This window comes from Macrotis lagotis, chromosome X (assembly GCF_037893015.1).
Source record: "Macrotis lagotis isolate mMagLag1 chromosome X, bilby.v1.9.chrom.fasta, whole genome shotgun sequence".
Taxonomy (NCBI): Eukaryota; Metazoa; Chordata; class Mammalia; order Peramelemorphia; family Peramelidae; genus Macrotis; species Macrotis lagotis.
The window spans coordinates 289,667,652-289,682,558 of NC_133666.1; the positions used below are offsets into that span (position 1 = coordinate 289,667,652).

The window sequence follows — 14,907 nt, forward strand, 5'->3', positions numbered from 1 at the left end:
TATTGTTGATTGACTGAGTACTCTAAGTGATAATAGCCATATCTCACAGAAGCTGCTCCCTAGTGAGAAGACTTTCTTAGTGTACTAAAAAAATCTTTCTTTTGAATTGGCTACTTAAATTATTTAATTCTCAGTCATATCCAACTGGTCGGTGAGATTCTCCCTCAGCTATCCAGGAACTCAGGTTGAGAATTTTCCCAAAAAGATAGGGAAACTGAGACTCAAGGAGGTAAAAAGACACATGTCCTTTGACTTCAAATCCATAGCAATTTTCATTATGCCAACCTCCCTACTCTATTCACATTTCCTATTCTTTAGCTTAACATAATAGAATAGGGCTTTTCAAACTTTTTGAAGCAAATTTTTATTATTAGTAAGGAAGGGGAAACTACAGAAACTTCCAACTAAACTTACATTTTTAATGAGATTTAGATTGCAGGCTCACCCTGCTCAAGATTTCCCAACCAATATAGTTTCCAAATAAATATATCTTAATCAAATCCTGTGGTTAAGTCCTGAAACTCTACCATTCCAAAAGAGGGCTAATCACCTATCTGTAACATTGTTCCTGTGAAACTATTATCCCCTGTAATCAATCCCCTGTCATGTTATTACCTCTAATGTAACTTTGTAGAACTAATTAATGCCGGTGGTGTGTGTTTCTATATACACTATCCCCAAAGTCTTACTGTGGCATTAAGCAGTTTAAAAAAATTTTTTTTAATTTTTTTCCAACACTGGCAAATGATAAGATAATAAAATTTATAGATTTGTACCCAATGAGTTATGCAGAAGAAATAATGATAGTAGTGGCAGTAAATACAAATATTGGAGAAGCAATATGATGGGAAAAAGAACAATGGACTTAGTAGAGACATGAATTAAAATGTCAGTTCTATCACAACCTCTCTGAGCCTCAACTTTCTTATCTGGATAATAATCCTTGCATACCCAGCCCCATAGGGTGGTTCCAAAGAAATCCCTCTGGGAACCTTAAGACAGTTTAAAAAGGTGAGCTATTGCTATTGAGATTGTGGAGACAGCTATTAAAACTGGTCCCTTACTTTTCTCAAGTCATAGTAAAACAAACGAGTTTTTTACTTCCTTTGAAGTGTTAGCTTTCATACCACCTGCTCTCTGATTATACTTGAGAACAAATCATCACAAGATGATAGTGAGAGTACAGGGCACCCGGGGATACAGTAAAGAGTACTGGACTTGAGAGTCAGAAAATCTGAGGTCAAATCCTGCCTCAGACATTTACTAGCTGTGTGACTTTGGGCAAGTCAGTAAGTCTTTTTATTTTTTTGCCTCAGTTTCTTCCAGTGTAAAATAAGGATAATAATAGCACCTACCTCCCAGGTCACTGTGAAGATTAAGTGAGATAACAAAATGTTTTGTAAACCTCAAAGTAATGTAAATTGTTGCTATTGTTGTTTTTATAATAATAATTTGCAAAGGGAAAAGAATGAGATTTAGCAGTAACAAGCCCACACAGACTTATGGGAAGTTCACAAAGATACTTGAAACCACCTGTAAAATAAATGTCACGTGGAATTACAGCAAACTTCCTGGGATCCTAACATTCCAAGGCATGAACATCCTAACTAAGGCAAAAGTCAACAAAATACTCACGCAGTTTTGCCCTCACTGTCGTGTTTGGTGGCACAGGCACCCTTCTTGCCCAGCAGGGAGGCCACCTTCTCCACATCTCCATTCTCCACAGCCTGCAATAGCCGATCATCATTTTTATTCCATTCATTGGTCTGGAAAGCAAACAAAAGAAAATGGAATAAATGAATAGCTAAGATCACAGTCACTTTGACTTGGACAGGTGTGTCCTTTCTGCATTTTTCCAAAAGCTCCCCAAAGGCTAGATAAAAAGTTTCCACAAATCAAGCAACATTAAAATACCTTCCCCTTCTCCATTCAGAAAAAAAGAGAGCTGCGTCCTAAACAGAAATAGTACACATGTATGACTTGAACGTCACCACAAAATTCCACATTAAAGTCACTTTTTTAAACTTGTGCTTGCCCAGTGCTTCCCCAGATGCCAGTTTACATATTAGTTCAATTCCAGCCAGCCTTCAGGGCTGCTCCTGGAGATGAGTCTTTGTCCTGGTGTCCAAGGTTCACTTATTGTGAACTTAGTAGAAAAATAAAACTCTCTAACCACCCCAGGTTACATCAGGTTTCAGAAGCACAACAGCCTCTTCTGCATCTATCCTGTAGCTGCGTGGTCTTTGTTTACCAATCTTTATCTACCAACCCCTAGATTCTGATCTGCATATTGATTGATTCTAGGTGATTGAGTCAAGGTTCCTGAAGGCAGATACAATTCAGAGTAGCATCCCAAGGCCTTAACAAAGGCAAAACAATTCTTTTCTTGTAAGTCACCGCAACACATTCCCAAGGACAGATGATATCCACTCTCTTTCCCCCTTCCCCCCATTTTCAAGTATATTCTATTGGAGTCACTTCTCACAAGGCAACTTACCAGAGACAATCCAAGTAAACGCTGAAGGTACGGCATGGTTGGCATTCAACACTTTCAGGTTTCAGAACCTGCAGCAAATAACCAGAAGTGGGAGGGACTTAAGCCTAACAACCAACAGGACAAAAGAGGGTGGGCCCGGGGCTAGATTTATACTGGGCTCCCACTGGTCTTTGTTTTCGGACACAGCAGCTGATAATGAAAGCATGGAAAGTAGCTGCTGCTGCCCAAAATAGGCCAGTCCCTAAAGAGGCAAGGTCTCCAGATGTCCAAGAACTTGGCTGAGAAGAGACATCCTTTCCAATGGGGGGGGGGGGGTTGTTACGCATTGGTTTCTCTTACATTTAGAAAATGCAAGGCTTTCCTAGTTCTACACAATCTGGGAACTACAATGCAGTAAATTTCTAACCTTCTGGACACCACTTGTGTATGTTAAAGGTTCTCAAACCTGCTGTCACTGCAAAAGTATTTTGGTCAATAATTTTCATCTACATCATTGTTAGGCTGTATTCCTAGAGAACTTATTCAGAAAAAACTAAATGGATGAAAAAAAAGTTAATAATTGTATATTCTATGTCTGGAAATGTGATAAACACTGAGGATTCAAATTAAAAAATAAGATAGTTCCTACCCTCAAGGAGCTGACATCTAATGGAAGAAACTACTTGTTAAGGAAACTGATGTCCAGGAAGGGAGTTATGATCTTGAAAAAGTCAGAAAGAAGGGGCGGCTAGGTGGCAATAGATAAAGCACCAGCCTTGGAGTCAGGAGCACCTGGGTTCAAATCCGGTCTCAGACACTTAATAATTACCTAGCTGTGCGGCCTTGGGCAAGCCACTTAACCCCATCTGCCTTGCAAAAAACCTAAAAAAAAAAAAAGTCAGAAAGGAAAGTGGAACAAAAGGACAGTCAACTGACATTCCCTTTCCAGAGGAAACTGTAATGTTGACCAGAAGTCATTTCTCTCAATAGGAAAATGTCAAAGTCCATGAACAAAAATGTCTGGGAGAGTCAAGACAGAGTCCAACAAGATTTAATAGATTTCAGGACCTTAAAAAATTCAGTAAATGAAACCTTCCTTACTTCAACCCCCTTGATTTAATTTTAGTAGATGAAGAAAAAAGAGATTGGTCATCAAATGACTTGTTCAAAGTCAGTGAAATCTCCAGAATTGGTCTAGTGCTTTGATTCTACTCCTGATATTCTCTATGTTTAAACTGTACTCCATTTCTTGCTTTTTGGGGGGGGGGGGGGGTTGGGCAATGGGGTTAAGTGACTTGCTCAAAGTCACACAACTAGTATCAAGTATCTTAAGACCAGATTTTAACTCATGTCCTCCTAACTCCAGGGCCTGTACTCTATCCACTGCCCTGCCTAACTGCCCCATGAATGGAATTCCTATGGATACTTTAAAGCTCAAATGCCATCCCCTCCATGAAGTCATTCCTTTTTGTGCCATCCTAGATGATAACAATCTCAGACCTTTACTTTGAATGCACTTATCATGAAATATTATATATCATAATTATCTGGGCCACCCTTTCTCAGCTGCAAACTCCATAAGAGTTAGGAACTAAACTTTGTATTCTTCCCTACCCACCCCAAACCCCCCCCCCCCCCAGTCACAGTACAGCACATAACAATTAAGTATTAAAGTTCTGATGAGGTGAAAGTCATTTAGGAGATTTTCTTGATCTTGGGGAGATCAAAAGAAGAATAAGCTGCAGAAAAAAACATGGATTACTTATATACATGTAGGAAATATCCTGTAGAGTGATTCTCTTCTTTATACCAGACTCAATCACTGGCAAAAGAATGGCACAAGCTTGTACAGTGAGGAGCATCATTTTCAGGCCATCACCAGATAAATCTTTTATAAGTGCCTCTTGAAAGAACTTGAGACAATCTAATCTGAATAATTCCTGCAAGGTGAACACACCAGTTGCTTGTTATGCATAGCTATTCTCTGCAAAAGAAGTTCCTAGGTTTTTCTTGTGTGTGGAGACTCTAACTGAGGCAGATTTCTTATTTTTGCATATGGAATTTTACTCAAAGTTTAGGAACTTCAAGGATGAATTCCTGCTCAGTAGAACCACTGACCATCTCAGATCAAATGGACCTATCCTACCTAGAGAGAACTCCATTTACCTACCAACAAAATATCATCATCTCATCTCACTTATATGATCAAAAAGGATTCCTCCTGCCCAGAAGCACAGCATGTACTGTAACCTGTTGCACAAGAAGGTTTTAAAGGAATAGGAAGCCTTACATTTCCTGTTTATTGATGGGTACCAATAATAACTTGTTGCTGTACACTTGTCCTAAACTAACTTTTACAGTAAATTTGTCTAATAAACAAAAACTTAATTCAAAATATTTTAGCTTGGCGAATTCCTACTGACTTTGCTTCAAAAGGAAAAGTATTCAATGTCTTTTAGAATTTTCCTGACCTGAGACAACTAGTGTGAGGAAACCAAAATGGCAGATGAGTAAACAAAAAACACAAAAGTTACTTATACTCATTTAAGAAATAGTTTTTGCAGTCATTCTTTTATTCAGTACACATTTATCTTATTTACATCCACCTAGGAAGAAGCCTGCAGAGAGATTCTAGTCATTATTTTATTGAACAAGAATTTATTTAAATAATAAACTATTACTAGCATACAATAGGCACAAATTAAAATGAAACTGTTCATGTTCTAGAGATGTTGGCATTTCATGGGGGACAGAGGGAATAAAATATATAAATATAAGTTAGACACTAAATAATTTTTTTTTGGAAAAGGAGAAAATAGTAGGCAACTACGGAAATCAGGAAAGTCCCTAAGTATTATTAAGGCCTAGAATTTCATTGAGGGTAGAATCTGACCCACTAGGGAATAGAAATTAATTTTCCTAAAGTTAGAAACATAGGGAGAACTTTAGAAAGTTCAATTTGCATAGCAAATAGCAAAAAACAGTTAATGGATATCTGCTATTAAAGAAATGGACTCATTTTTCTTTTAAAAAACAATTCATGACAAAGGAAAAGAAGTCAATTCCCTTACTAGCAAAATGAGTATGGAGTTACAATTTATTGCTTTCTGCAAGAATTCTTTAAAATAATCCTCACTTAGGCAACTATAAAACCTGTAAAACCTAAAGTCAAATATTTTTATTTTTCTTTATATTGTATTTAATATACCTGCCAGAATCTAGCTTCTTTTCAAGAAAAAGCTAGCATGGCCAAGTCACCCATGAAATATATTGGCATGCATCTATACGTGCACATTCACGCAAACAATTCAATTGATGTGGAATTAAGAAGAGAGAGTAGAAGCTGAAGAGGAAGGAAACTCTATCAATGCTGGGAAATGTATGGATACTATTTTTAGAATCTGGGAGACAACAGGACAGAGACAACAAAGAAAGACTAGGAAAAAGAAATACTAGAAACTGTTAGGCAAAGGAGGAAACGGTGAAGGTGTTTCAATAGCTAAATTTCACTTGTGAAATTCCCACAGGGATTAAAAGTTGTATGACAATTAAAATCTCCAATAAAGAGAAACCAAGGCACAAAGTTCCAATAATGATTGATTTATTATCACAAGGCTAGCAATTGCCAATAAAAGGGATCTAAGACAAAATGGGATGAAGGGACTAGGAATAAGTCTATTATAGGAAACCTTATCATGGAACAGCTGGCTTTCCAAGACATAGTACTGTTACCCAGAGAGTCACTATTAGGTCTAAGGGTAAAGATGATGCTTACATAGCACTATTTTCTGGTCACGGACCAGAGGGCTGTTTATACTAATAATCTGTTTTGGAATTCACAACTGAGTCATTTCATATCCTTTTTTTAAAAGGATTTTTTAAGGGTTTTGCAAGGCAAATGGGGTTAAGTGGCTTGCCCAAGGCCACACAGCTAGGTAATTATTAAGTGTCTGAGACTGGATTTGAACCCAGGTACTCCTGACTCCAGGGCCAGTGCTTTACCCACTGCACCACCTAGCTACCCCTTCATATCCTTTTAAAACTACAGTTTTTAGAGTACCTCATTCCCTAACATAGACCATTGAGATTTTCCTATTTCCTCCATTTTTGTTAGTAAACCTACATTTACTAAGGGTTTACTGGATATATAAAAAAAAGAAAGTCAATTCCTGCCTTCAAGAAGAATAGATTCTAATAGATTAAGTCAATAAATAAAAGGAAATTGAAAGCAGTTTGGTGTGAGAAGGAAAGGAACCTGGCACCAGAGGTAGGACAGAGAGAGAGAAGTTCAGAGGAGTGTAGAAGAGGTAGCTGACCTGAAGGAGGTTCTGGGAATTGAGCTTTGCCCTCTAATCAGAGGGGAGTCAGGGACAAGGGGTACTAATGAGATGGGACTTCCAGAGCTGAAGTGACTTAAGTATGAAAAGGATCCTGGGGTATGTTGAATAAGTCCAAAGGAACATGGCTCAGTAAGAAATTAGAGAGTACTTGTAAGTGACAAATATCCAAGGAAAAGGACAATATTCTGTACCAAGAATTCCATTGTCCTCTACTGGATGAGCCTGAAGAGATGGTGAATAAACACTGTCAACAGCACTGAACTTTGGTATCAGACATGAATCTGGTCCCCTGGTGGAAAGGTCCTTCTTTAGATGCATCCAAAGTCATAAATGCCCAAAGGAACTTTCTTACCAATTCATCTTGTCCAATCTTCTACCACAAGGTAGGCTGATATCAAAATTGTCTAGTTTAGAAGAATATTTAAATTGAAGGTCTCTATAACATATCAAAATAAACAACTTCCCTGTCATGCATCTTACCAATACTCTCATGTGTTGCTGGGAAGACAAATTCTCTGCCTCTATCATGTTTAGTGTCATTAGTGACCTGTATGCAGTCTGGGTTTAACAAGCTGAAACTTGATAAACATTTATGAAATGCCTATTATGTGCCAGGTCCTATGTGAGAAACTGAGAATTCAAAGACAAATAAAAAAAAAAATCACTGCCTTTACAAAGAGCTTGTATTCGAATTGGTCTGGAGTCAAACAACCCAGCTTATAACCCTGGCTTTTCTACTTATCAATTCAACAACTATGGGCATGCTATTCCAATATTTAGATTCTTCCTTCTCCCTTTATTATTCACCCACTGAAATCCTACCCTCACATCCTCCAAGACCCTTGAGAAAATATCAGCAATTCCTCAAAATCTTAGCACACACTCAGATCTCTTTATTCTCATAAACATTACAGTAATAGTCATCTGTACCAGATAACCTAGTATTTGCTTGCACACAGTCTTATGCTGCTCTCCAATTGTTTCATATGTATCCATTCTCTCTCCTCAACCAATCTACTGACAACTAGAATATAGGGGATGAGATTGATTCCCAGTGTGATTTTGGGTCCCTTTCTCTCCTGTCACCCTATCAACTCTCTGGTCCCATCTACAAAATGAGGGTGTTAAAATTAAGCTCCTTCTAAGTCTCACATTCAAAACCGCATAGGAAAGTCTGATGTAGGACCAAATGTTTAAAACCAGAAGGTCATCTCAACCAAATTCCTCAATTCTATAGGTGAAAAATTAAGACCCCCAAATACTGATTTCCCCAAGGTCCTAGAACAACACAAGCCAAAATTAAAATTCAGGTCCTTTAATTCTAAATCCATTGTACTTTTATAGATAATTGGTTGCTTTCTGAACAAATATTTAATGAGCATGTTCCTATCTTGCACTATGATCAAAGATGGCACTTAACTGCGGTTCAAATGCTAAAGACTTATATAAATTTTAGTTCTAAAGAGTTAGGTTGTGCAATGGATAGAATCTGAACATGAAGCCAGAAAGATCTGACTTCAAATTTAACCTCTGACACCAGATATGAAATTCTGAACAAGTCACTTTACTCTTTTCCTCAGTTCCTCATCTATAAGAACTGGAGATGGAAATGGCCAACATTCCATTAACTTTGCCAAGAAATTCCCAAATGGGGTTACAAAGAGACAGACATGACTTAAATGAATGAAGAAAAATAGCTAGTGCTGGAAAGAATGTTCTTTGTCCACAAAGGGTTTACAATCCATTCAATATTTAGGTTCACATGGCAGACAGGCAAGTGTCTTTTCTCTTACCCTGACTGACAAAAGAGGCAATATGGTCAAGTGGAAAGGGAATTGAGACTGGAATTCAAGAAGCCCGAATCCTAATCTCAGCTTTGCCATCCAGACTGTCTCACCCTTGGGTACACTACCTCTCCTCTGGGTCTCATTTTCCTCAGCCGTTAGGAAAAAAAAAGGAAATTGGACTAGATGACTTTTCAGAATTCTTGTAGCAATAATGTTTTAAGACTGATTTCTAGTGACTGGGAATTCCTTGAACACAGCCATAGTAGCTGGTCTTTGGAAGTTTACAATCTATGACGGGAAATCCATTATCCTTTAAGTAGAAGATAACACCTGGAACCAAAATTTAAATTATTTTCTGTCCCATTACCTAAATCATAAGACACTGATTAAAATGCTTTACAAACACTTAAAAGGATCTCAAGAGAAACAAACCTTAAAACAAGCACTTTTCTAAGTACAACTCCCTTTTCAGAGAACTGTTTAAGAGCATCCTATTTCAGCTAAACACACTAGATTGCATTTACAAATTTAGGAGGCCATATGCTACGTTCCAAAACCATGTGTAATGCCTTAGCTATGAAGAGGAAAGCAACATGTGAGCCTTACAGGCCTTGCCCTGCAATCTGGCCTTGAAGCATTTTGGACCAGAGACCAAAAGTGAAGCTCTCCATACCTTCTCCAGGGCTTCCCATTATAGCTAACATTTTTATAGCTCTCTTAGATATTACTTATGTTAGGAACTGAGCAGTAGTTTGATTCTTTCTTTGATGCTAGTTATATCAATATAATTTTAACCACATCCCTTTTTGCTCTCCTTGACTTTCTTCCCTAGACCTCAATTTATTCTGAATTTTAACACTCTCCTTTATTCAGGCCACATAGTAACCATTTCTCTTACCTTTCCTTATTTCCATTGTCAGTCCATGACAGACATTTACTATCTTAATGGTTTCCCCTAATGAAGGTTGGGCCTTCTCAACATCTGGGGTAACAGAAAAAATAAAAACCTTTATAATGATCATGGGGAACTGAAACTATATGCAGGCAGTCCTTCAAATAGCCAGAGTCCTAATTACTGTCTGTGACTAAATTTTGATCACCTCGGCACAGAAAAACAAGATTTTTTTTTCTTTCCTCCTCTTGAAAATAAATCTCCATATTTGTGTTATGAAACTCTAAACCTAACCTAGCATATTGGAGAATATACTGATGAGAGTTAAGGGAAAGAATTATTTTGACTTCCTTTATGAAAGATGCTGAGATTTTCATTCTTAATTGCAGTGGGCCAGTTCTACTGATTCCAGCTCAAAGAACAGCTAAGGTATCGCTAGAGATTCTTATTCTTGGGAAGAATTCTTTCCCTGTTCCCTAATACTGCTACTTCTTCCTTAATAATAATCAAAAAGGTTACAATGAAAGACTCATGAGGTTTGAAACAATAAGTAATAAAACTTAAATTTAAAGAATCGAGGAAAATAAGAAAGTGATCTTTTGTGCCAGAAAGAATGACAGATCAAAATCTATTGTCCTTTGGGGATAGAGTTTTACAATATACTTAGAAAGATCTGTAATGCACAAGAAAAGAGTCACCCAGATAAAGCAGCACACAATCAACTTTACCAAATGTACATTTGAGACACCAAAAATAAGGGGATTCAGAGAAAGAAATTCTGATGTGGAGTAAGAACCCTCATCTTTTATGGTGTCTGTGATGTGGACACCTTTGGCATAATGTTGAAGCATTATAGATTCCTTCTAAGAATAACATTTGTTGCTTACATTCAAAATCAAAGGAAATGCTAAATTTCAGCAAGATCCCAGGGAAAATAAAGATTGTTTTTTCTCTTAAAGTACATGGAGTTCTGTCTCACTCATTGGAATCAAAGCTCCCTAAAAGCTAGAGAGTATAGCTTTATTTCCCCTAGTACTTTTGCTGATTATCATAACAGTTCAGGTAAAACTGGTATGGTGGCACAAGCTTGAACTCTGTAATCCATCTAACCAGGGAGGCTGATATTATTACATCACTTGAGCTCAGGGGTTCTAAGATGTAGTAAACTAAACCCATTGTATATTTCTAGCAAAGTTCCACATGAATATGGTGAACTCTCCCCCACCCCTCCAATTATAGGGTTGGCTGCCTAAGGTGAGGAAAATGGTGTAGGTCAAAATCAGAAACAGAATTCATCCCATGAGTAGAGCCACTTCACCTCTAAACTTAGGTGACCAAAAAAAAAAAAAAAAACCACAACAAAAGTAGTATGGGCAAAAAGGTAATGAAGATCTCAATTAGAGAAGATAATTGATACAAGAGAAAGGAGGTGGACCTATCTTTGAAGGTGGAACTGACAGGTCTTGGCAATGCAGCAGAGGAAGGTGAGGGAATGGTAAAGGTCAGTGATGACGAGGTTATAAACTAGGATGACTAAGAAGCTGTTGTTGTCATCATTACAAATAAGGTATTATTAAGGTGAGGTGGGTTTCTGGGAAGGTCCATTTGGGGGTTTGTTTAAATTCAAGTTCAGATGGAAATACTTCTTTTTAAGGCAAAGGATAATAGTAGTTTTGTTTATGACAAGGTTTAGTTACTACTTAGGCTCATTCTTGATAATTTCCTCTAAAGTGACAGTCTCACATTCCACCCACACATTATTACAAACAGATTACCCAAACATGCTGTGTTATAATGTCCTGACTATTCACTCTACATAATGATCTTCTTGTTCACAGAGAAGCCAGGCAGGTGTTTCTTATGTGTACATAAACCTCTACACCAGCTTCCTTTCCCCTTTCAACATTCTAGATTGTGCCTACCAATAGAATTCACTTGATCTAGTCAAACCCTGCATTTTGTGGTATTTATACAGGACAGGAGCACAAGGAACCCAATAAAGAACTCCTAGCATATCAAAACTGAGTAATCCTTTTCTACCTTTTTTGCTGTGTGTGAGAGGCTTTGTTAATGTAATGAAAGCAAGTGAAGTAATGAAATCAAACCCTTATTAAATTAAATGAACTTGGTGTTCCCAAAAGCACTTTGTCTAAATCCATACTAATGTACAAGGTCTTGGGACCAAAAGACCTAGGAGAGAACTACCTGCCTCATCTTCTTTGCATGACAGACTTGAGAATCAAGTGAGACAAACTTAGGATATGTAAGATGCTGGGTAACTATAAATAAGTAATATCAGCTGGTCAGTAAGGATTTATTTATTAAGCACTTACTTTGTTCTAAATACAGTGCAAAGTAGTGAGGATACAAAAAATACAGCCTTCAGTGAGGGAATCTACAATCTTAAGGAGGAAAACAATACACAAAAAAAGGAAGCTGATGGCAGTGAGAGGGAAGAGTTAAGTACTTATGGGGACATGATGGAGAAACCCATAGGATTACAGCTAAACGGGAAGTAAAAGAGAAGTCTGGCCTGGGTATCCTTCTTAAGCAGAGATTCAGAAAGGGGCTCTTGACTCTCCAGTCAGAGGCAGGGGTCCCAGAGGAAGAGGGTACAGATGAAGTAAGGGTTTCAGGACTAAAGTGATCTTCCATAAGAAAGAGGTTCATGGAGCATGATGAAGAAGTTCAGAGGAAGATGGTTAAGTGGGAAATAAAAGAGACTATTATTATAAAGGCTAGCTAAAGAAACTCTACTATAAAAAAGCCCAAAATTCAAAATGACTGAAATAGAATTAAGTAATCTACACCTCAGTTTCTTCATTTGTTAGACATCTTAGTAGGACCATGTGATGTCTAAAATTCCTTCCAATTCCTTATGATGTAAAAGAATCACAATTGGGAAGGGGCAAGAGTTAGCTTCATTCTAATCTAACCCAAGAAGTTCCCAATTCCACAAGTCTTTTGGGACTTTTTAGCATACCCAAAACAATATATTATACTTGGTTTTATACAAAAGAAATGGGGAAGGTGCAAAGCAACCAGGCACACTGTGGGTTGGAATCATCAAGTCTCATCTTCATCAGTTCAAATCTGGCCTCAGACACTTACTATGTGACCTTGGGCAAATAAATCACTTAACGTTGGTCTCAGTTTCCTCATCTGTCAAATGGGCAGAAGAGAGAAATGGCAAACCACTCAAGTATCTCAAGGTATACTAAAAAAACAACCGGACAATAATATACTTTCAAAAAGGAATATAGCATCTGCTCTTCTGAGTAGCCCATTAACCTATTATATCTAAAGCTGGACTTGATTAATGAAACTGTGCTACTGCTTGAAAATAATCAACCTGGTACAAAAATTGAAGTACACTTGTGACCCAAGCATGCTATGTCTGAAATTTGGCATTATTGGCCAAGTTCTCATCGTGCACAGATAGAACATTCCAAGACATGTCTGCCTATAATTCAAGTATATGCCAAAAGTATTTGAGGCATGCATTTGAGCATAACATCCAGTCTCAAATCCTAAATTTTTCTCAGCCTCAAAGTGGTATAGTATAGATTTCATATGGAGTAGGTAGCTGCCTTCCGTTAAAAATAACTCTTTTTCTTGCACAAGTTCTGCCTAAATAGAAAATAAGACCAACTAAATGTTCAGAAAGTGTGGTAGGATTTCAAGCAAGAGGTCTTAGAGAAATAAAGCAGTCTCAGCAATACATTGGGACTTTAGGTTAGAGGCAGACCTCTTAGAGATCAACTGATTCAATCCTCATTTAATTTGGAATGAAATTGAGGCTTAACATGGAAGTGTGTCTTGACCAGATTCATAAAAAAAGTAAATGGGCAAGCTTTAATTGGAACTGGAATGGAACTCAAACTTCCAATTCCAAATCTAGTGATCTTTCCAATATCCCATTCCTTTAAAGCACAAAAATCTGTTTAAGATTTGCACAGGGCAGCTAGGTGGCACAGTGGATAGAGTACTGACCCTGGAGTCAGTAATACCTGGGTTCAAATCCGACCTCAGACACTTAATAATTACCTAGCTGTGTAGCCTTGGGCAAGCCACTTAACCACACTGCCTTGCCAAAAAAAAAACAAAACCCAACAACAACAAAAAAAAAAACCTAAAAAAAAGATTTGTTGCTTATTTCCTGTTCTTTGATGTGTACTCTATTAGCTCAGGAAGTGAGGGCACAGTGTTAATGAGACCAAGGATTCAATTCCTAGATAGGATAGGAAAATTTCCCCAAGTGCAAACTCTGTTATATAGCTACAGACTGTCCACGCCTAACCTACAGCAACTGCTAGAGGGATAGATGAAAGCCTAGAAGCAAAAGCTGCCCTGATGGCTAGAGAACTTTGCTACATGGGTCCCCACAGACTCTATGTGCAGCAATTGCATCATCCTTCTGCATGGATATAGACCCGTGTCCTATTTATTAACATAAAACTCAGTGTCAACTGCTTTAAGATGCTACTCACTATATTCTTTTCCTTTGCCATTCAATGAAAACAAAACTTTGGATTACAATGACAAAATCCCCTTTCTTCATCATCTTCATCATCATCATCATCATCATCATCATCATCATCACCACCAGCACCACCAAAATGGGAAAAATGCCAACTTCATGACCACTCACACACCCCAAACATACCCCAATTAATGTACAATTTCACTTTTGCTCAATTATGCATATTACAAGGTTGTTTCTGTTTTCCAGTAGCAGGGAAGAGAGTAGGGAAAGAAAATAAATATTTATTCATTGAGAAAAGGGCAGTCATGTGGTGCAGTGATAGAGTACCATGTATGGAGTCAGGAGCACTCATTTTCCTGAATTCAAATTCATCCTGAGACTCTTATTAGCTGGGTGACCCTGGGCAACTCACAGTTTCTTCATCTGTCAAATGAGGTGGAGAAGGAAATGGCAAACCACTCCTGAATCTTTGTCAAGAAAACCCCAAATGGGGGCGGCTAGGTGGCACAGTGGATAGAGCACTGGCCCTTGGAGTCAGGAGTACCTGAGTTCAAATCCAGCCTCAGACACTTAATAATTTCCTAGCTGTGTGGCCTTCAGCAAGCCACTTAACCCCATTTTCCTTGCAAAATCCTAAAAAAGAAAACAAACAAAACCCCAAATGGGCCATGAAGAGCCTGACATAACTGGATGACATGACTAGATGAGTTTACATGACTAGATGAGTTTAGAAAGTTTTAGAATATATTCTATGAAAATACACTGCTCAACCAGACTATCTCCTCTGGCTCCCTAAATGGGTCGCAAGCATTCTTACCTCCATGAGGCATCACCCCACTTTATCTATCTACCTCTTTCCCCCTTTCTCATGCCCTTTTTTATGTCCCACCTCCTCCATTAAGCCTCTCCAGACCCATTTATCGTCA

General features: G+C 37.9%; 1 protein-coding gene across 8 annotated transcripts in view; it reads right to left on the reverse strand.

Annotated features, from left to right (window-relative positions):
- Nucleotides 1–14,907, reverse strand: part of RAI14 (retinoic acid induced 14) — a 171,920-nt gene that overhangs the window by 63,458 nt on the left and 93,555 nt on the right. For 4 of the 8 annotated variants that reach the window (XM_074202443.1, XM_074202442.1, XM_074202437.1 and 1 more), the window contains exons 2-3: nt 2,498–2,565; nt 1,636–1,766 (exon numbers count right to left, since the gene is read on the reverse strand). In XM_074202443.1, the coding sequence (XP_074058544.1) occupies nt 1,636–1,766; nt 2,498–2,542 (176 nt within the window). In that variant the 5' untranslated portion in view covers nt 2,543–2,565. Of the gene's footprint in view, nt 1–1,635; nt 1,767–1,914; nt 2,478–2,497; nt 2,566–14,907 lie in introns of those variants that run through there. The other 4 variants (XM_074202440.1, XM_074202439.1, XM_074202438.1 and 1 more) reach the window with 2 other exon arrangements.